Here is a 16,889-nt window from a genome sequence, read left to right on the forward strand (position 1 = left end):
GAATTTTCTGTGAAAAGATGTGCATGAATTATTAGTCCCTCATCTTGGTTTACTGGTTTATAACAGTCAGTTTGTGTTTAGTGTCGCATCCGAAAGAAGTCCAAACAAATTTTTCTTCACCTGAGTGCTTTATTAAATGATTTTTGAGCCATTTCAGACTGAAATACCCTTATCTAGCCTTTTACATTTTATTATTTCACAGTTAAACATCCAGCATACTGTAGGACATATGTGCTGTTTAGACTTGACAATAGTTTTAATTGTGGATTTGGATTTTGAAAATCCTCTTGCCAAGATTAAAACCCTCCAAAGCTAGTAATATATAAAGTTTAGGAGTGAATAATTTAAACACGTATTAAGAAAATCTTTTTAAAAAATAAATAAATAAAAAGCACCTTAGTTTATTTAGAGATGTTAATTTTGTTCTGTTTTTGTTAATACTGAGGCAAATATTGCGCACAATCAATCTTCAAATTATTTAAATCGCTTATTTAAAACTGTTTATTGCTGTTGATTTCTTGTTGAATTACATGTTTCAAGAGCAACAGTTGTGTTACTATTTTATCTGCACAGACAGGATTTCGCTTGAGTTACATAATTATGGTCATAAATTCTTTTATAGTCAAAGTGAAATTAGGCCTAAGAAACAATGGCACGGGCTAGACAGCATAAATATTAGAAATATTTTCACTCAATAGAGACGGGAGACTTGATTTGAACTCGCGTAGCAAAAAAGGACTTGTGAATATTTCTGCTTTATGCTAAAAAAATGTTTGGAAATTAATGATTAAAGAGTGGTGAGCCTGTGTCGGCTAAAACAGAAGGTCATCAATTTTTACTTTCTTTTTATAGACGCACAGGATGTTTAAAAACAGATCATGTAGGACCACACCCCACTGCTCCTAACATTTTTGTGTCTTCCTGTTCTGGTCTGTGTAAACCAGCAGTGGAAGCCTTAACAAGCAGGCATAAAATGGTGAATCAGTCTGAATATTTGCTCAGGTAGCCTGCCTGCAGAAGGCTGTGTAACAGACACGCTCCTTGCTAATCTGCTAACTGTACTTGTGAAACGGTGATGACTTTGTCTTACTTGTAAGGAAGTGAAACGTGTAGGAGTGGCAGACACCAAGCAGAAACAGGTGAGGGAGGGGGAGCATAGAGGTGCTTCACACAGCCAAATCTTTGGTATCTCATTAAAAGGACGTTAAGCTGTTGGAACAGTTTGATGGAAAAAAAATTAGCAGATTGAAAACAATATCTTTCTAAAACCTTTATTTCCCTTGATACCGGTAACTGGCCTCTGCCCATTTGGACCTATTGCATCAGGGTTAAAAGGGGATCTAAGGTTGACACCAGCTGGGACCACCCGTAACGGCAGTAAATACGGGTGGTATTTAATAAGCGTGTCCTCCAAATTAGATGAGAAACATTGTGTACACATTGTTTTTTCCTGCACCTTTTGTGTACTTTTTTATGGGACCAAGAGAACATGTTAATTGTTCTCTCAATGTTATTTTGGTGGGGAATTTATGTTAGCCTTGAATAAAATAAGCCGGCCTGTCTTCTGTTTCGGAGAATTGTTTCCATTTAAAAACCACACAGTAAAATAAAACATTGCAGGTTATGATTTATAATTTGTATCTAATCAGATGCTTGAAATGTAACCCAGAACATGTCGAAAGGTATATGCTCACATTGAACTTTTGCCAGAGGACTTTTGCCAGTGACTATTTAGTGTAGTCATTAAGGATGGTACAGTGAGTTGAAATATTTTTAGTAGTTTAGTGTATCCTCCTGGCCCACATCTGCTGAATTGTCCCTCAAGGTCAAGGTGAAAGTCGACCTTGGGTAATGGAAAATATTTGCAGGTGAGGCAGACACATTGTTTACATGATAAAATGTTCCCCGGGGTGGTTCATATTGCCTGGAAATCTTTTCAAAGCCATGGTGTGAAGCGTATATTTAAAAAAATAATAATTTACATTAAAACAATGCGTTTGCACAGTACACCTTTATTATTCACTGCTTTTCTTGATTGTTCTCATCAAGTGCAGTTCTGTCATTGGCACGCTCCTCTCCAGATGGATGGAGGCTGTTAAAAAAGGAAAGGTTTATGAAAATGAAAGCCAAATTATATACACCAGAACAAACAAACACAAACTCGCATCCATTTGGCTCTCCCCCGATGTCCCACTCTGTGCCATGAGGCCATTTGTTTAGAGGAGACAAAAAGGGACTTAGTGCGTACTTTACATTGACAATCAAATGAGGATTCAAATGACGGCCACTCACTGGAGTCCATATTTGTTCTGTAACAAATTTCACTCCTTCTTCATCACCCAGTGGCTCCCCAGTCTGACCACACCCGGGAAATCTGTGGCCACCATTTGCATGAACATAGAGAGCCGAGGGAAGGGCCTTCCGTCTGACTAAAATAACTTAACACTGACAATGCGAGTGATTCGTTTTTGTTTTCTACATAAGAAACATGTTGGGATAAAATGATTAATTCTTACTTACAATACCATTTCAGCAGTTGCATAAGAACGCTGCATAAAAAAATCTACTATTTAATGATAAACGTATAGAGCCATTGTTCTCAAAGGCATATTATGTTAAAATGCCTCTGCAGATTTAACCAACATAAGAAAATCCAAATGTTATGAACTGTAACTTACTGTGCAGTTTGGAGTTTCACAACTGCGTGTTTTCAGTAAACTCTGGATATGACATGTATTTATATCCCCAAATTATTAAATGTCAATCAGTGCCACGGAAAATAAATGGCGCCACTTGACTAGCTGCCAGTGGCGTGTCAAGTAGCGTTGTGCCTATTTATTTCAGTTTCTCAAAATGCGTTTTCTTTTTAATATTTTAGAACGCCCTATAAAAAAAAAAATCGAGTAGACGAGTTTTCCAGGAACAGCTTGGAGTCATTTCTGCCAAAAAAAAAAAAGTTAGAAATTGGTTTCCACAAAAAAATCTGATAAGGTAAAAGAAGTTTGACTGCTCAATTTACAGTGCGCTGCAAAAAAGACAATTTTAACATTTTGCCACCAAAAATCTTACATTATTTGATTTGATGTGAAAAAGTGCAGAAATCCACTAATCAATTAAGACAAATGGTTACCATGACGACTGTTGGTTGTGCACTCAATCTACATGGCTTACTTACATTGCTGAAAATAATTTATTGGAAACCCTTTTAGTAGTTTGGCTAGAGGAACGTACACAACACATCAACATGTTGGTGATTGTGTATACAGGTGGTTCCGGCGTAACGCCATGGTGATGCTTTTCTTGAGCAAGAACAGAATCTGGTCAAAGTTAAACTGGAAATGGTTACAGCTAAATATAGGATTATATTGGAAGAAACATTTTAAAGACCACAAAAGACTGAAGACTGGGACCGAGTTTCACCCTGTACCTTTAGCCAGACAGCTACAATCAAATGATGATGATCGCAGTGGCGGGCCGTGCATTTCACACCTAGGCCTTCAGTAGTGCTCCGTCTGAATCAATCCAACCCTCAATAACTATTTTATGGCTATAAAAAATCTACTGCAGGTACAGCTGCTACACACATAAAAAAAAGCATCAAAAATAACCTGATAAAATTGCAATATTATTTAGGAATATAGCAACATTTTACTCACCAAAAATCCTGATTGTACACAAAATCCATCCTCCTTTCTATTAAAGTTCCTGCTTGCCCAAAAAAAATGACACAGTCTATCAGTTTTTTTTTAAGATTTCCCTAGTTTTCTTCACCTTTTCGTTGTGGAGCTCCGTTTCCCTGTGCACTTGCTCGCTCAGCTGTACCTGTAGATCCACTCTGGTTTCCCCAAAAGTTTTGGAAAGCACCGTTGCTTGTAAGTGTCCGGCAGTGCTTTGATGCCTTGTTGCTGCCTTGGTTAGGCAAGTCAAATTTACAAATCCAATGTGGCTCCAAACACCATGTCGATCAGTGGCAAATAACAAGCACTCCCAGCAATACAATTTGCAGCGTTCCTCGGAGCCTGTGAGCCAGGGGTACCGCTCGTAGTTAGTAGACTGAAAGTGGCGGACAAATCCTTTTCCCGGTTGTGACAGGCTTGCTAGCTTCGGAGTTGCCCGACCTTGCTTAACAATGTCCAGCTTTTCTTGAAAAGTCCATCTTGAAAATGGCTTTGACAGTAAATCTCCAACCAAATCCATTTCTTCTCCTCCTTCACCCATTGTGGGTTGACAAAACAGCTATTAAATCAACACAACAATATCTTTGCTTGTGCAGCTCGCTACAGATGCAGTTTGCTAGCTCTGGCTACTACACTCTTTGACTAACCAATCAGAGCGTGTGAATATGCTGACGTTTCCATACGCCTGCTAGAAGGCCTTGGTGTCGCCAACTCAAAATCTGATTGGTTGAAGCAACAGTTTGATCGACATTTATTTTATGCTACTGGGCCAGCAGAACAGATTGTGAAGGCCTCCAGGCAGAATTCTTTGACCCTGGCAACAAATAGCGGCTGAAATGTGATTGGTTAAATGCTTAAATATGAAAATACACGCCTGGAAGCAGCGCAACCAGGGGGCTAGCAATGAGAGGAAGCGGACAGACTATTTGGATTTATTTAATAAGTATTCATCGACAAAATATAATTAACATCAGTCTGTGATTCAGATATTTTTAGGCCAGCAGAGAAGGCCTTGCAGGCCCTGACGGCCCACCACTGGATGATCGAAGCACTTTTATGTGCTCTGTGACTAATCTGACGAACCTTGAACTATTTTGCAAGTGAGCAAAATTTTCTACCTCTACTTGTGCAGAGCTGATGGATACGTCTGCCAAGATACTTGCAGATGTCTCTGCAGTAGGAGGTGATTCAAATAAGTACTTGCAGATCAGTTTTGCTTGTGCAATAATGTTCAGTGGCATATGGAAAATTAGCTATTAGTGCATTTGCCCTTAATTTGCAGGACAGCATCTACAGGCTGAGAAAGTCAATGCCAAACATGCACTATCCCATGTGGACTATTTGACAATCCAATCTTGACTCCTTTCTGAATGGGAGTTTGGTTGATTTGCATGTGCTACACTGTAAGAGGAACTGATTAAATGAGGTCTTGGCCAGAGTTCAGCCAACCATTTGGCACTTTTTGTGGATTGGCCGGCTGAGCAAGTAGCCACAAGCCAGTTGGATTAGCTTATACACAGATCCCCATTCACTGAATAAGGAAAAGGGAATTTTTTTCCTGTTTTAAGATTAAGTTCTTCCTAATAAATGCTAACAAAATGCACAACTTTGAAGAACACACAGAGGTTTGTTGAGATCAACTGAATTGTCTGAATTTAGTTAAAAATATCTCATGCTAATTCAATACCTTATTTATATCTTATATCACCACTGACTGAGCCCATTCTGACAGTTAATCCATCAACTAGTTTGTGCTAGGCTAAACAATTTTTTTCGTACTTAGTGACACCTTGTAAGAAAATACAATTCCTGGTCCAAATTGGCCTGTACTCATTACCACAGTTGTTCTAGTCTATAGAACAGGAAGTGCAGCTCTGCATCAACTCAACTGTTGCAGGTTTATTCGTGTCTTTATCACATAAGGAATGAGTTGTCCTGAAGTAAGCTTGGACAAAACTGATTTCTGGACTTCATCTGCAGATTGTTTTATCTGAAGACTTAATGTCCCTGAACACGTTTAATCCGATTCAGTTTATTTGTATCGCGCCAAATTCAAAAAGAATCACCGGGAACTGTATCTTGCGATGTTGACTACTTACTAGATGCCACTGGTGTGGGATGTCTTATTGAAAATAATAGATATGAGTATGTTGATGTAAGTTATTACTTTCTGTCCTGCACAATTGTATCCGTTATGGAGAAGGATTGAGTAGAAAGCTTAATCAGATGACTAGTGCTCTAGTAAGATGACACCAAAATAAAACTTTTTTGCCATTATGCAAAATGAGGATTTTCATATCTGCTAAAAAGGGACATGTGTGGCAGAAAACTAAAACTGTACAATCTCTTGAAAGCACCATCCCTATATTTAACACCTTCAGGTAAATATGTGACCTCTGAGTAGAGCATAGTCTTGTTGAATAAACAGTACATAGAAATTTATTTTCCTAAATTATTCCTATTATTAGTCCCTGGTTATGATTCTCTAAATTCTTGGACATTAAGTTTTTTTTTACTCCACATAAATCCTACTGTTGTCACGTTCAACCTTATGAACAATGTGTCACATTCTCTACCTAAAAATATCCTGGCTGGCTCCACTTGATGACAAGTGCTCTGATAATTAGTTGCGGTTCACTGCAGTTAATGGAAGGCAGCGCATCTTCTTTGGAAATGTAATGGCCCGTCTTCGTCTGGTTATATTGAGTGGAAATATGCGCCAGCAGCAAAAATATTTACACTCGTTCTGAATCAGCCAAGATCATCTCTGGTGACTTGCAGAGTGTGTTGTCACAACAGAGCCGATGCAGCCTTTCACAGGATGTAGTCGGTCACGCCGCGTTGTCCTCTCCGTTCACGAGCAATGATCATCTGTTTAGATGTTCTTCGATCTCGGTTTACAGGAAAATCCTGTATATTTATTGCCACCTTTCAACTTACTCAAGGTTCAAAGTCAAGACTTGCTTTTAAATTGCTTGCTTGATTAAAAGTTCTCTACCAGCTATATATTTGTCCGCCACTCAGAATCAGGGCCAGAAGAGAAAATTATACTCACCATTGACAGAAATCCCTGCGCTACATTTTATAATGCCAACACTATGAACCTATTAGTTTCTACAAATTAATATTAATATTGTTGATATTCCTACTGCACAGCAGCAGTTCATATTGGAATGTAAAAATACCTACATGATTCTGAAAATTCTGGGCAAAAGACTCTGAAGTTGCTTGAAAAAATGTGTTATTGTCATGTTATAGGATTCAGTTTGGCTTGATCATTATTTGTATTTGTCATAAGTGCCATCTAGAAGAATTCATGGTGGATTCTATGATGTTGAGCTATCCTTCTCCTCCTGGGGCTAAATGTCCCCAGACTATACCATTTGCATCTTATTTATCCAAGGAACAGTATGCCAGAGGTTCTGGTCTTTGTTCATATTCTCTCAGGCAAACTCTTACCTAAGAGAGTAAAGGTTCCTGCTTACGTTCCTCCTGTTAAAGGACTTGTCTCTGTCTTATGGTCACAGTATACACTTTTATATCAACAGTAGGAACAACTTGGTGGTCAGATGATAACATATGATTTCTAGAGGCTTACTCTAGCATGCTGCAGTTTTTTCTAGAGTATTAGCTTGAACTGTCAGATCTAGAGATTTTGGCATTTCTCTTTCATTTCTTTTCTCTACCCATATATGTTTTTCATGCAGTGGGATGGCTGATGTTGTTTTCTGAGACCCTTTTGAGTCCCTTTCTATATTTTATTAGCTAAAAGCTCTCAGATACACCATGTTCACTCTCACTTCAACCGTCAGGAACACATCAGACTAAAGCTGCTTCTCGCCTGTCAAGTCCCAGTCTAACCAGTTAATGTATGGTTTGGGTTTCATCCCAGTTTGTAGTAGCTCCATTACGGTTTGCTCTTCACCATTGTGGGCGTGAATATGGGTGGGCCCTGATCGCAGCTGTGGTCAACTCTCCGATGATGTTGCTGGCCCAAACATAATGAAAACTGTCCAGATTTATTTTTTTTAGCACTTCTGTTTTTTTTTTTTTTAGATGTGCAACCTTATGGATTTAGTTAATACAAAAGACATAAAGCGATATCCAGGCATGAACTTTATTGGAATTAAAAGAAAAATGGCAAACTAATACAATCGAGTCCCTGAGTTTCACACCGATCGGCACAAAACTGTAACTCGCTCCGACAGAACGCTTACCAGAGCTGCGCAGTTCCTCACTTCGTCATCGCGTGCCTGTTCCTCAGATGAACAGATTAAATCACAATCATTCTGCTCCAAAAGGTTGACGCATGTTCCTTGTGCTGCTCAAGATTAAACTCATAATTACGCTCCTCCACACTGTCCTGACGGCGGACGGCATGTCCGCTAAAGGCTACGGTGGATTAAATGTCCTACTTTATTCTTAACTGAAATGTGTTTTTGTTACATTTTAAGCACGTTTGAAACATATAGGCTGTCATAGGGCTACTCGTTTCTTTACATGACTCATATGTACAGGCTCATTCAGTAAATTTTAACATTATGGAAAAGCCTTTTTATACATATTATATAGATTATTTACACCAATGGATATTTGAAAGCCTTTATTTGTGTTAATCATGATCATCTTCCACTTACACCAAATGAAAACATGACATTTAAAATTCTAACATCACTGATCACACCAATAAAAAAAACTGTTTCCAAAAACGAAAATGCTGGCTTAATAAAAAGTATGTTTAATACATGCTTAAAGGTTATTGTTTTCATGAGGTACTTTTAATCTGAAAAACGAGACTAATTGGGACATATGTTTTAATTTATTGTCTATCACTGTATTGTTATTATTAATATACAAGCAGGATATTTGGAGGTTTGGCTCATTTGGATAAGACCTAATTAACAGGGAATCCACTGAGAGAAGCTGCGTGTGCATCAATAAAGGATGAATTGTGGTCTTTGCCCAGTGACATAGACGAGATATTAAAGGACTTTTTTTATTAAATCCAGGAAGTATTTTTATCACAAGCATAGATGGGATGTGATATTTAGATCTTTTTTTTTAATACAGGTAAAATGTGCATATCTTTCAAAAACCTCAGGAAGCTTTAAAGGCTGCAGATGAAATGTGTGTTTCCGATTTTCCATGAATGGAATATCTGTATGGTCACGGAAAAATACTCCATTTGTGAACGTACAAGGAAGTGTTCGAATATACAAAGCTTTTGACAGCATGTTTCCATAGCAACAGACTTGTTTACTGTTAAGCACTGATTATTTCCCACAAGTTAAATTTAGTTCATGTTTTTCACGCTACCATAAAAAGCACATCTTTATACTCTGTATATTTTGAACCTGCAGGGGAAAAAAAAGTTTTAAATTAATTGTCTTTTAAAATGCACAAGGGCTTGGACCTGTTTGACCTGTTTGACTTAAAGTCCATCCCCTTAAAACAACATTTCGGCATAAGAGCAGGGCACACACAGGTAGCTGTCTGTTGCTGGTGACAGATTGTTATCAACACAAATGCCAGCAACCTAAAAAAAGGTCTGATGATTAGTCTTTGCTGTGTTTCAACATGGTGGAGTTCAAGAAATACAAAAAGTTACACTCCGAGATGCTAGAGGAATTTTAAATGGTATGTTTGCATACAAAATATACCTAAATTAGCTAAGTACCTCTATCATTTTTGGCACAACACTGTCACTGTAAACCTTACACAAGTTCCAACATATGAACTGTTCTTACCCATGTTTTCACCAAGTCTGAGGCTGTGGGAAACGCATGTGTGTGCACTTCTAAATGTATACGAAACACCCTTTGTGCTCCCTTAGCAAAACAAACCATTGCATTGTCCCCTGAAATATACAACATGCTCCGACCTATCACTTGGCTCCATTCAGTAAAAAGAGTACATTCAGTTTGAAATAAAAATATGATAATAATTGCAATGGCTTCTGAACATCAATCTAACTAGCATTCTGCAAACGGCTCAACTTAAAACTGATTCATTTCAAAGTACAGCCTTCGTTATACGCAGGCATACATCTTCATTTTCTGGCTCAAAGCGTGCTTTAAATCAGTGCTGGCAAAGCCAAGTTGGAAATATTACTCAAGTTGTACAGTTAAACGCTTTTGAAATGTCCAGTATATCATATTCTGAAAGTACTCTCGAATCGTTTCCTCATCATACACCTGAAGAACTTGTTTACTTAGGTTTGTGGTTTGAAATATGTCTCAGTTGTCATGGCTCCAAGCCGGCATAATTTACTTACCGTTTGTCTCTTGTTAGCTAGAGTCGAAAAGAAATTTAATGTCCTCGGCGGCTCAAGCCTGATGTACAGTGAGGAAAGTTAGAAAAGTAGGATGGAATAATCCATGTCATGAGTTTTAAAAGAAATATTATTTATAAAGCCTCTTATGCCTTGTATTACTTCATTTTGATGTTTCAGTTGGAACCTCTGAATGGAGAGTCAAGTATGGCATTCAGTGTGGGTGATTATTCCTTTTTCTCAAGTACCACTTATTGAGGTTTCTTTGGAGTTGAAGTGAATACAGCTGAGGACCTGAGGAAAGGCAGTCCAGAGACTGAAGTTATTTATATGAGCAGGTTCTGCCACCAAAGACTCACTGTTCAAGAATGTCACGGACAACTCTTGAGAACTGGGTAATGTGCTTTCCAAATTCAACGAGTTTTACCTGCCTATAAATTGCTTTCTGAATGGGGAAACAGATCCGGTTATAGCAGTGAAAGCCTCATCAGCATTGAGAAGCTTCGCTGTCACTTCTCACATCCAGAGAAATGTTCTAGACAAGAAATGGCCATGAATTATGAAAAGGGTCTGATTAATTTTATGAAAATGAATATTTTTGTATTGATTGAGAGCAGTATGAATCATGTTTGTATAATACAAATGAAAGAAGATAGATGGTTGTTTTTGTAAATACTCCTTTTAAATACTTTTATTGTCTTTTGAGAGATGCCTTTCACATTTCCTATCAAGCAAATTTTGTTGGTTGAACAAAGATAATTTTGAATCTTAACTTGCCAGAAGTCTGAATCATTTTATGCATAACTGTAAGATATACTGGCACAAAAGGTTTTCCATATTTAAATGATGCAGAGGGATCAGATTCTTAAATATAGGTTGTTTGCAAAGTGAAGATTGCATTAAATATTGGTTGTTTATTTTGAAAGCTCTTGGTAAATTTGATTGAAAGAAAAAGTGAAAAGAGCCTAGTATTGCAGGCATTGCTTATTCAGTTAAAAAAAATAAAATAATTTTAGATTGTTCCAACAGATGATGCTCCATATGCAAAGGTTGGTGAATTCAAATGAACTCTGAATAAGACCTGTCCTTATTGTTGTAGGGGATTGTGCAGCTCTGCTTTTACACTGAGGGTGAGAGGAGACATGAAGAGTGCACGTATTCAGAGCCAGCACTCTGAGATAAAAGCTAAATACTCTTGTGTTCATTACCTGAAAATAATGGGATGTAGTTATGTTCAAGGAAGCATGAGAGTTTCTATTTTTGTTCTGTTATGGGCTACTTTTGATCATTTTCCAACCTGATTAAATCAAACTTTAAATCGTCTTTTTATCTTCAGTAGAAAATGCTGAATTATTTGACTGTCTTTTAGAATCAAACATTCAGATCACTTATTGAGTTGGAAACCTCATTCTGAATGCGATTCCTTCCTGGTAGTTAGTTGTTTTTCTGATCCAGAGGATTATCTTTTTCTCATGAGAGCCAGGAGCTCAGTAGGAGGAAATATTATCTGCATCTCTTTGTTACTTCTGTATCTGCTATCTAGGTGGTGGCTAAAATGTCATATTTAGATTTTGAAGAGGAAAACCGCTACCTTTAGCAGAAAGAGGTACAAACTACTTCCATATGCACGACTTTATAAGCGTTTTGCGTATCACATAATTAGTGCTGTTTGTGTAGTGAATAAAGTGCAGAGATGGAGCAGCTGAGTGAAGTGCCATCCTTCAACTGGTTCCTTGTTGCAACTAAATGCCATGTTATTGTGTCAAGCTGTGTTTGGTATTCTACATTAAACTGAAGAGCAAATTGTGTCTCACAATTTGGACTACGGGCAGCAAAGTTCCTAAATATACAATCTAAAATTGGTTCTTGACAACATTTTCTGTTGATTTAGAAACTTTCCTGGTGTCTGAATGAATAATAGCACATCATATAGAAGTTTAACAAACACAAAACAAAACACTCTGCTAAATGGTCAACTTAGACAATAATGAAAGAAAAACTGAAAAATGTCCCCAAAAAGTCAGTAAATATTGCTTGGCGTCACTTCTCTACCCTTATTTTTTTTATAATTGGTTAACTTTATATGTTAGCACAGTAATGTTGTTTTTGTTGTATTGAAAGCATGTACAGTACAGACCAAAGGTTTGGACACACAGTTGTGTCCAAACTTTTGGTCTGTACTGTACATCTATGTTGAAAATACAAGGAGTCCAACATCATCAATCAGACAAAATCTCAGAAAGTTTAACAGTCCCTCCAGAAAGGTATGGTGTTGCAGTCGCAACTATTAATGCAAATTCAGTCATTATTCGCAAATTTTGTGTGATCTTCCAATTTTCACCAATCATCCTAACATTTACTGTATTTCATTCTTTTATATTTTGACCAAGCTCCTTAACCTCTCTTCTAATTTAACTTCCTGTTTCACAACGCATCTTCAAGATAAAAGCATGCGTGATGCTTAACGGTAATATTTGTCTTGTTTTTTTTTTTTTTATTCATTTGCTTTACAAAAAAAAACATTCAGAGATGTAGCGATGGTGGGTACGTATGGTCCCCTCCACATCCTGTATCCGTCCTCTCTGGCCCTTGCACTTTTTTCAGCTGTTACAGCCGTTTAATCAGTTAAGATTCGGTAAAGGGATTTTCAGAGCCGTCTTTGAATACACCACGAGTGTACACATGCTGACGCCGGTTACACTTGTGGATCAGATCACTGAGGGGAGGGCTGCTGCCGAGCCCGAGCTGCACAGTCATCTGCGTCATGACCAGCAAACAACCAGAGCCAAAAGGCAAAAAAAAAAAAAAAAACTTTGCTAACTTTCCAAAAACCCCAAGTTGAGTAATCCTGCTGCATGCAGACCATGACAATGATGATTACTTAATCCATGCCAGTATGTCATAAGCTTGTTACCAAGAATACTGATGTTGTTGTTACCTATTTTAACAAACAAGTCTACAAAGAAGAGCGTGTCAAAATTCCTCCACAATGATGTGAAAGACTCAGTACCACTAATAGCAAACATGTAATGGCAGTTGTTGGGTGGCAGAAGCGTTTCTTAGGTTCAGATGGATTTTTTCCTCATTAAAGGAAATACTAACTACAAAAATACATTTTGTTTTTATGCTGGTTATTAGAATTAGAATTTGTTAGAATTTGTTTAATGATCTTAAACAATTAAGTGTGACAGGAATCAAGTCACAGAACACAGCAAAGGTATCGCCATGTGGGGCTGCATCTTGTGCTATGATGTCAGGCCTTTTTACGAGTTACCAGGCTTCATTTGAATACATCACAAGACTTGAAAAGTTCATGTTATACCAAAGAAGAAATGCCCTTTTAAAATATGTGGTTCAACAAGACAACCACCCCCAAAGCGCCAGCGAACATCAGAGACAAACCAGATTAACATTTTGTTGTGAGCAGCCCAATCCCTGGACTTTAATCTACTCATGGAGGGACGTTAAACCTGATGCTTCTTCAGCAAAGCCTTTCAGGCAGGAATACCTGGACACAGGTACCAGAACATGTTTGTAACATATGTGGACCAGTTCTTCAAAACAGTGATTGACTAAATATTAGCTCAGCAGTCTACAGAAAAGCTAAGTCTTCTAGCATTATTCAGTTTATAAACTCAAATATTAAGGTTTATATAAAAAAAAATCCCCTCCATTTTCAACAACCCTGTATTCCTCCATTTTTTTCATTTTCTGTAGACTGGTAAAGTAATTAAAATTTTGATGTAATGGCAGAATGTTTTCATTTTCCTTTACCTGTATCCTCTTTTATCTTTCCATTGTTAGTTTGCCAGTATTGTAGAAGTGCTGTTCTCCTTATTTCGCTTCAAATCATCACCCTTATTCTATAGTAATTATCTAAAGAGTTCCTTGGGTATTTATAGTGCAGATTAAACCTACACTTTACTCACAAACTTAGAAATATGACTTGACCTGACCTGAAAATTGGACTGTGAGAGGAAGATGCTCACGCTTTCAAAAACAACTTTAAATTCTGCAAACATTCTGCTTTTGTAACCAAGTTCTCTTTGCTCCACCACTAAGCTTCCCATTGACATTTACTAGCTTCTGTTTAAATCTGTGCTATATGTACAGGAATTTTCATGCTATAAGGAAATGTGTTTGATCTAGACTTTAATCCGTCAACCTAAAAGCACGCTTGTTGATGTGAAACTCACCCTGAATGTTGACTTTGATACTCATGGTCGTAAAGTAGACATCTTTTGGGTTGCTTTTGTGTTGTCTTTGACTTTTTGTGCCTTTTTTAGATCTAAACACAACCGAGCAGCTGACAGGAAAATAAGAGACGCAACAATTTATTTTCTCTCCCTGCAGAATCTTTGGCTTCTACAAGGGAATCCTGCCTCCGATCCTGGCAGAGACCCCAAAGAGAGCAGTGAAGGTAGGATAAAGGATGTGTGTGTTTGTCTATGGAAAGCTAAAAAGCTTCTCACGATGTCACGCAAGGCCCAGGATCTAGTTTCATTGTGAGCCGCCGTACTACCATATGAAAACACTCAAACGGCTGTTACATAGAACACACGTGCTGATTAAACACATAACGCCCTCAACCATGTCTGCCTCTTTAGACACTCCTGTTTGCCCTCTCCGCAAACTCAATATTGACTTACAAGTATTTGCTGTAAGCCATGGCATGAACGTCATCTTTTGATAGTTATAGGTGAGCAGAATTACACATTGGAGGTTAGGCTGGGAGCGAGGGGTGCAGAGGGAGTGTGCTGCTTGGCACTATGCTGCTCTGTAATGAGACGCTGGAGACAAAGTGAACTTTATAAATAAGCACTCACACTGAGAAGATGGGGTAATCGCTCACATGGCAAGCAACACTGCTGATGGTGAGACATTACTGCACCAAAATATTGGTGCAAATTAACGTTCTTCAGCCACCTCAACTGGTATTTGGCACAAATCAGAGGAAGTGCCCTTTGCTGACGTAAGAGATTAAGCCGGACGTTTAGAAGTACAGTTTTAGAATATCAAATCTTAAAGCAGCGGCATGTAATGGGTTGTGCCTTTTATGGAAACTCATTGGCACTTGAAAATGGTTCAAAAACCCTGGAGGGTTAGTTTGGATTTCTTTTTTCAAGCTAGGCTTTGTAAAGTTATTAAAAATAGATTAAAAGTGTCATATTGCCACAAGCTTCGTGGAAAGTTTCATAAATCCTTGCAGTGGTGGAAGCTAACAGGATAATCACAATCGTATCAATTCACATCAACGGCTTATTTGGCAAAGCAGCTTTTGGCGATTCCGCCAGGATCATTCTTTAACAACTTCAAGACCAGGAACACACTGTAACCTACCGTCTTCTATGCTGCTGCAGAACTGATGCAGAATCTAAAAGGTTCCTCCCTTCTCCACAAAGCTAAAGCTCACTGGTGAGTTGCAGCTAGTCTGGCAGATCGAGACTGCCAGCAGACTCAACCAGCATGAGTTCATAGAAACACAAATTTTATTTGGTTTTTCCGCCGCTCAGAAGATTGTTACTTTTAACCAGCTCACAGTAATGACACCTTTCTGTTGCTGATAACAGTTTCAATAAACTTCACCACAATAAAATCTTTATTGTGCCTAAATTATTCTTTTATTTCAGCAGCATAATCTCACTCTAAAACTTTATTATTTTTTTTAATTAATCATTTAACCTGACTTTATTTATTCAGTGGTTGGGAGGGTTATATTTTAAGAAATAATAGTTGAACAACTCCAGTTACCCTTGAATTGCACAATTTTTACAACCTCCTTTTTCCTGTAAAATATAACATATTCTCAGATTTAGAGCATACAGGGAGCTTTGAATATTTTGCTTTGCACTATTTCTCCACATCCTGGGTCCTTGATGTTGTGTCTGACCAGCCATTTCTGTGTTGATCTGGTTGTTCTGGATCATTGCCTTGCTAAAAGACCTAATGATGACTCTTTCTCAGTTTACACGTGGCCTCTGCTAGATATTTGTTTCATATTCCTGGTACTTCAAAGAGTTTGTGACGGTATATGCTCTAACAAAGCTGTCTTTGGATGAGAAACATCCAACATTTGGATGAGTTGTTTTTTCAAGTATTCATCCTAAACCCACAACCTTGGTGTTCCTACATATTAACCAGGACAGAAAAGCCGTTTCCTCCCCCCCAACATTCCTCCCAAACAAGAGTTTGGCATGTAGATGGTGTCTAATAGTTGTCATGGAAACTTGGTGCCCCAAAATGCCACTGTTTCGTGCAGTTTTCAGCATAAATGTACTCTTCTGTGTAAAGTGTCAGTCTGTGCACATGGATGGTGTTGCATGTTTTGTAACTTTCTGACACGTCGTTAATCCTGATCCTACCTCCACAGTTTTTCACCTTTGAGCAGTACAAGAAGGTGCTGAGTCTGACCTCGTTGTCTCCTGGTGTGGTGAGTATGCCAAACAGAAGCACCTGAGTACACTGTCGCTTAAACACACTGACACGCACAGAACCAGGAAGAATAGTTTATCTGACGTCTGCTTAGCTGCCAAAGTCGGTTAAAGCAAACATGAACGGTAAGAAAAATTTTACCAGGCAAATTGTCATGCGAGTGCAAATGTTCTTATAAAAAGCCTTCAGTGCTGCTTCAACAATGAGCTAGACATAAGTACAGAGGGGAAATTACTGTCACTCATTGTAGATTTTTTAAAGTTATATATCTATCGACATTGTAGGTCTTTGCTGAGGCCTGATAGTTTACTTTAACAAGTTTACAGTTCAATATCAGTGTGACAAATATAACATTGCTTTTCTTTTCAGGCATAAAGACATATCGGATGGCACTGGACAAAATAAATATTTTAACTAGGGATTAAATGATAAAAGCCCAGAGTACCACTTTTGTTAAATGTTAAGCACATGTGGAAGCATTCTTGATGAATGACACACACTCTAAAATG

At 38.0% G+C, this 16,889-nt stretch overlaps 1 protein-coding gene across 1 annotated transcript in view; it reads left to right on the forward strand.

Moving 5' to 3' along the window:
* Positions 1-16,889, forward strand: part of slc25a21 (solute carrier family 25 member 21) — a 122,828-nt gene that overhangs the window by 93,322 nt on the left and 12,617 nt on the right. The window contains exons 5-6 of the mRNA XM_032547716.1: positions 14,302-14,368; positions 16,319-16,378. Of these exons, the coding sequence (XP_032403607.1) occupies positions 14,302-14,368; positions 16,319-16,378 (127 nt within the window). The remainder of the gene's footprint in view (positions 1-14,301; positions 14,369-16,318; positions 16,379-16,889) is intronic.

This window comes from Xiphophorus hellerii, chromosome 19 (assembly GCF_003331165.1).
Source record: "Xiphophorus hellerii strain 12219 chromosome 19, Xiphophorus_hellerii-4.1, whole genome shotgun sequence".
Taxonomy (NCBI): domain Eukaryota; kingdom Metazoa; phylum Chordata; class Actinopteri; order Cyprinodontiformes; family Poeciliidae; genus Xiphophorus; species Xiphophorus hellerii.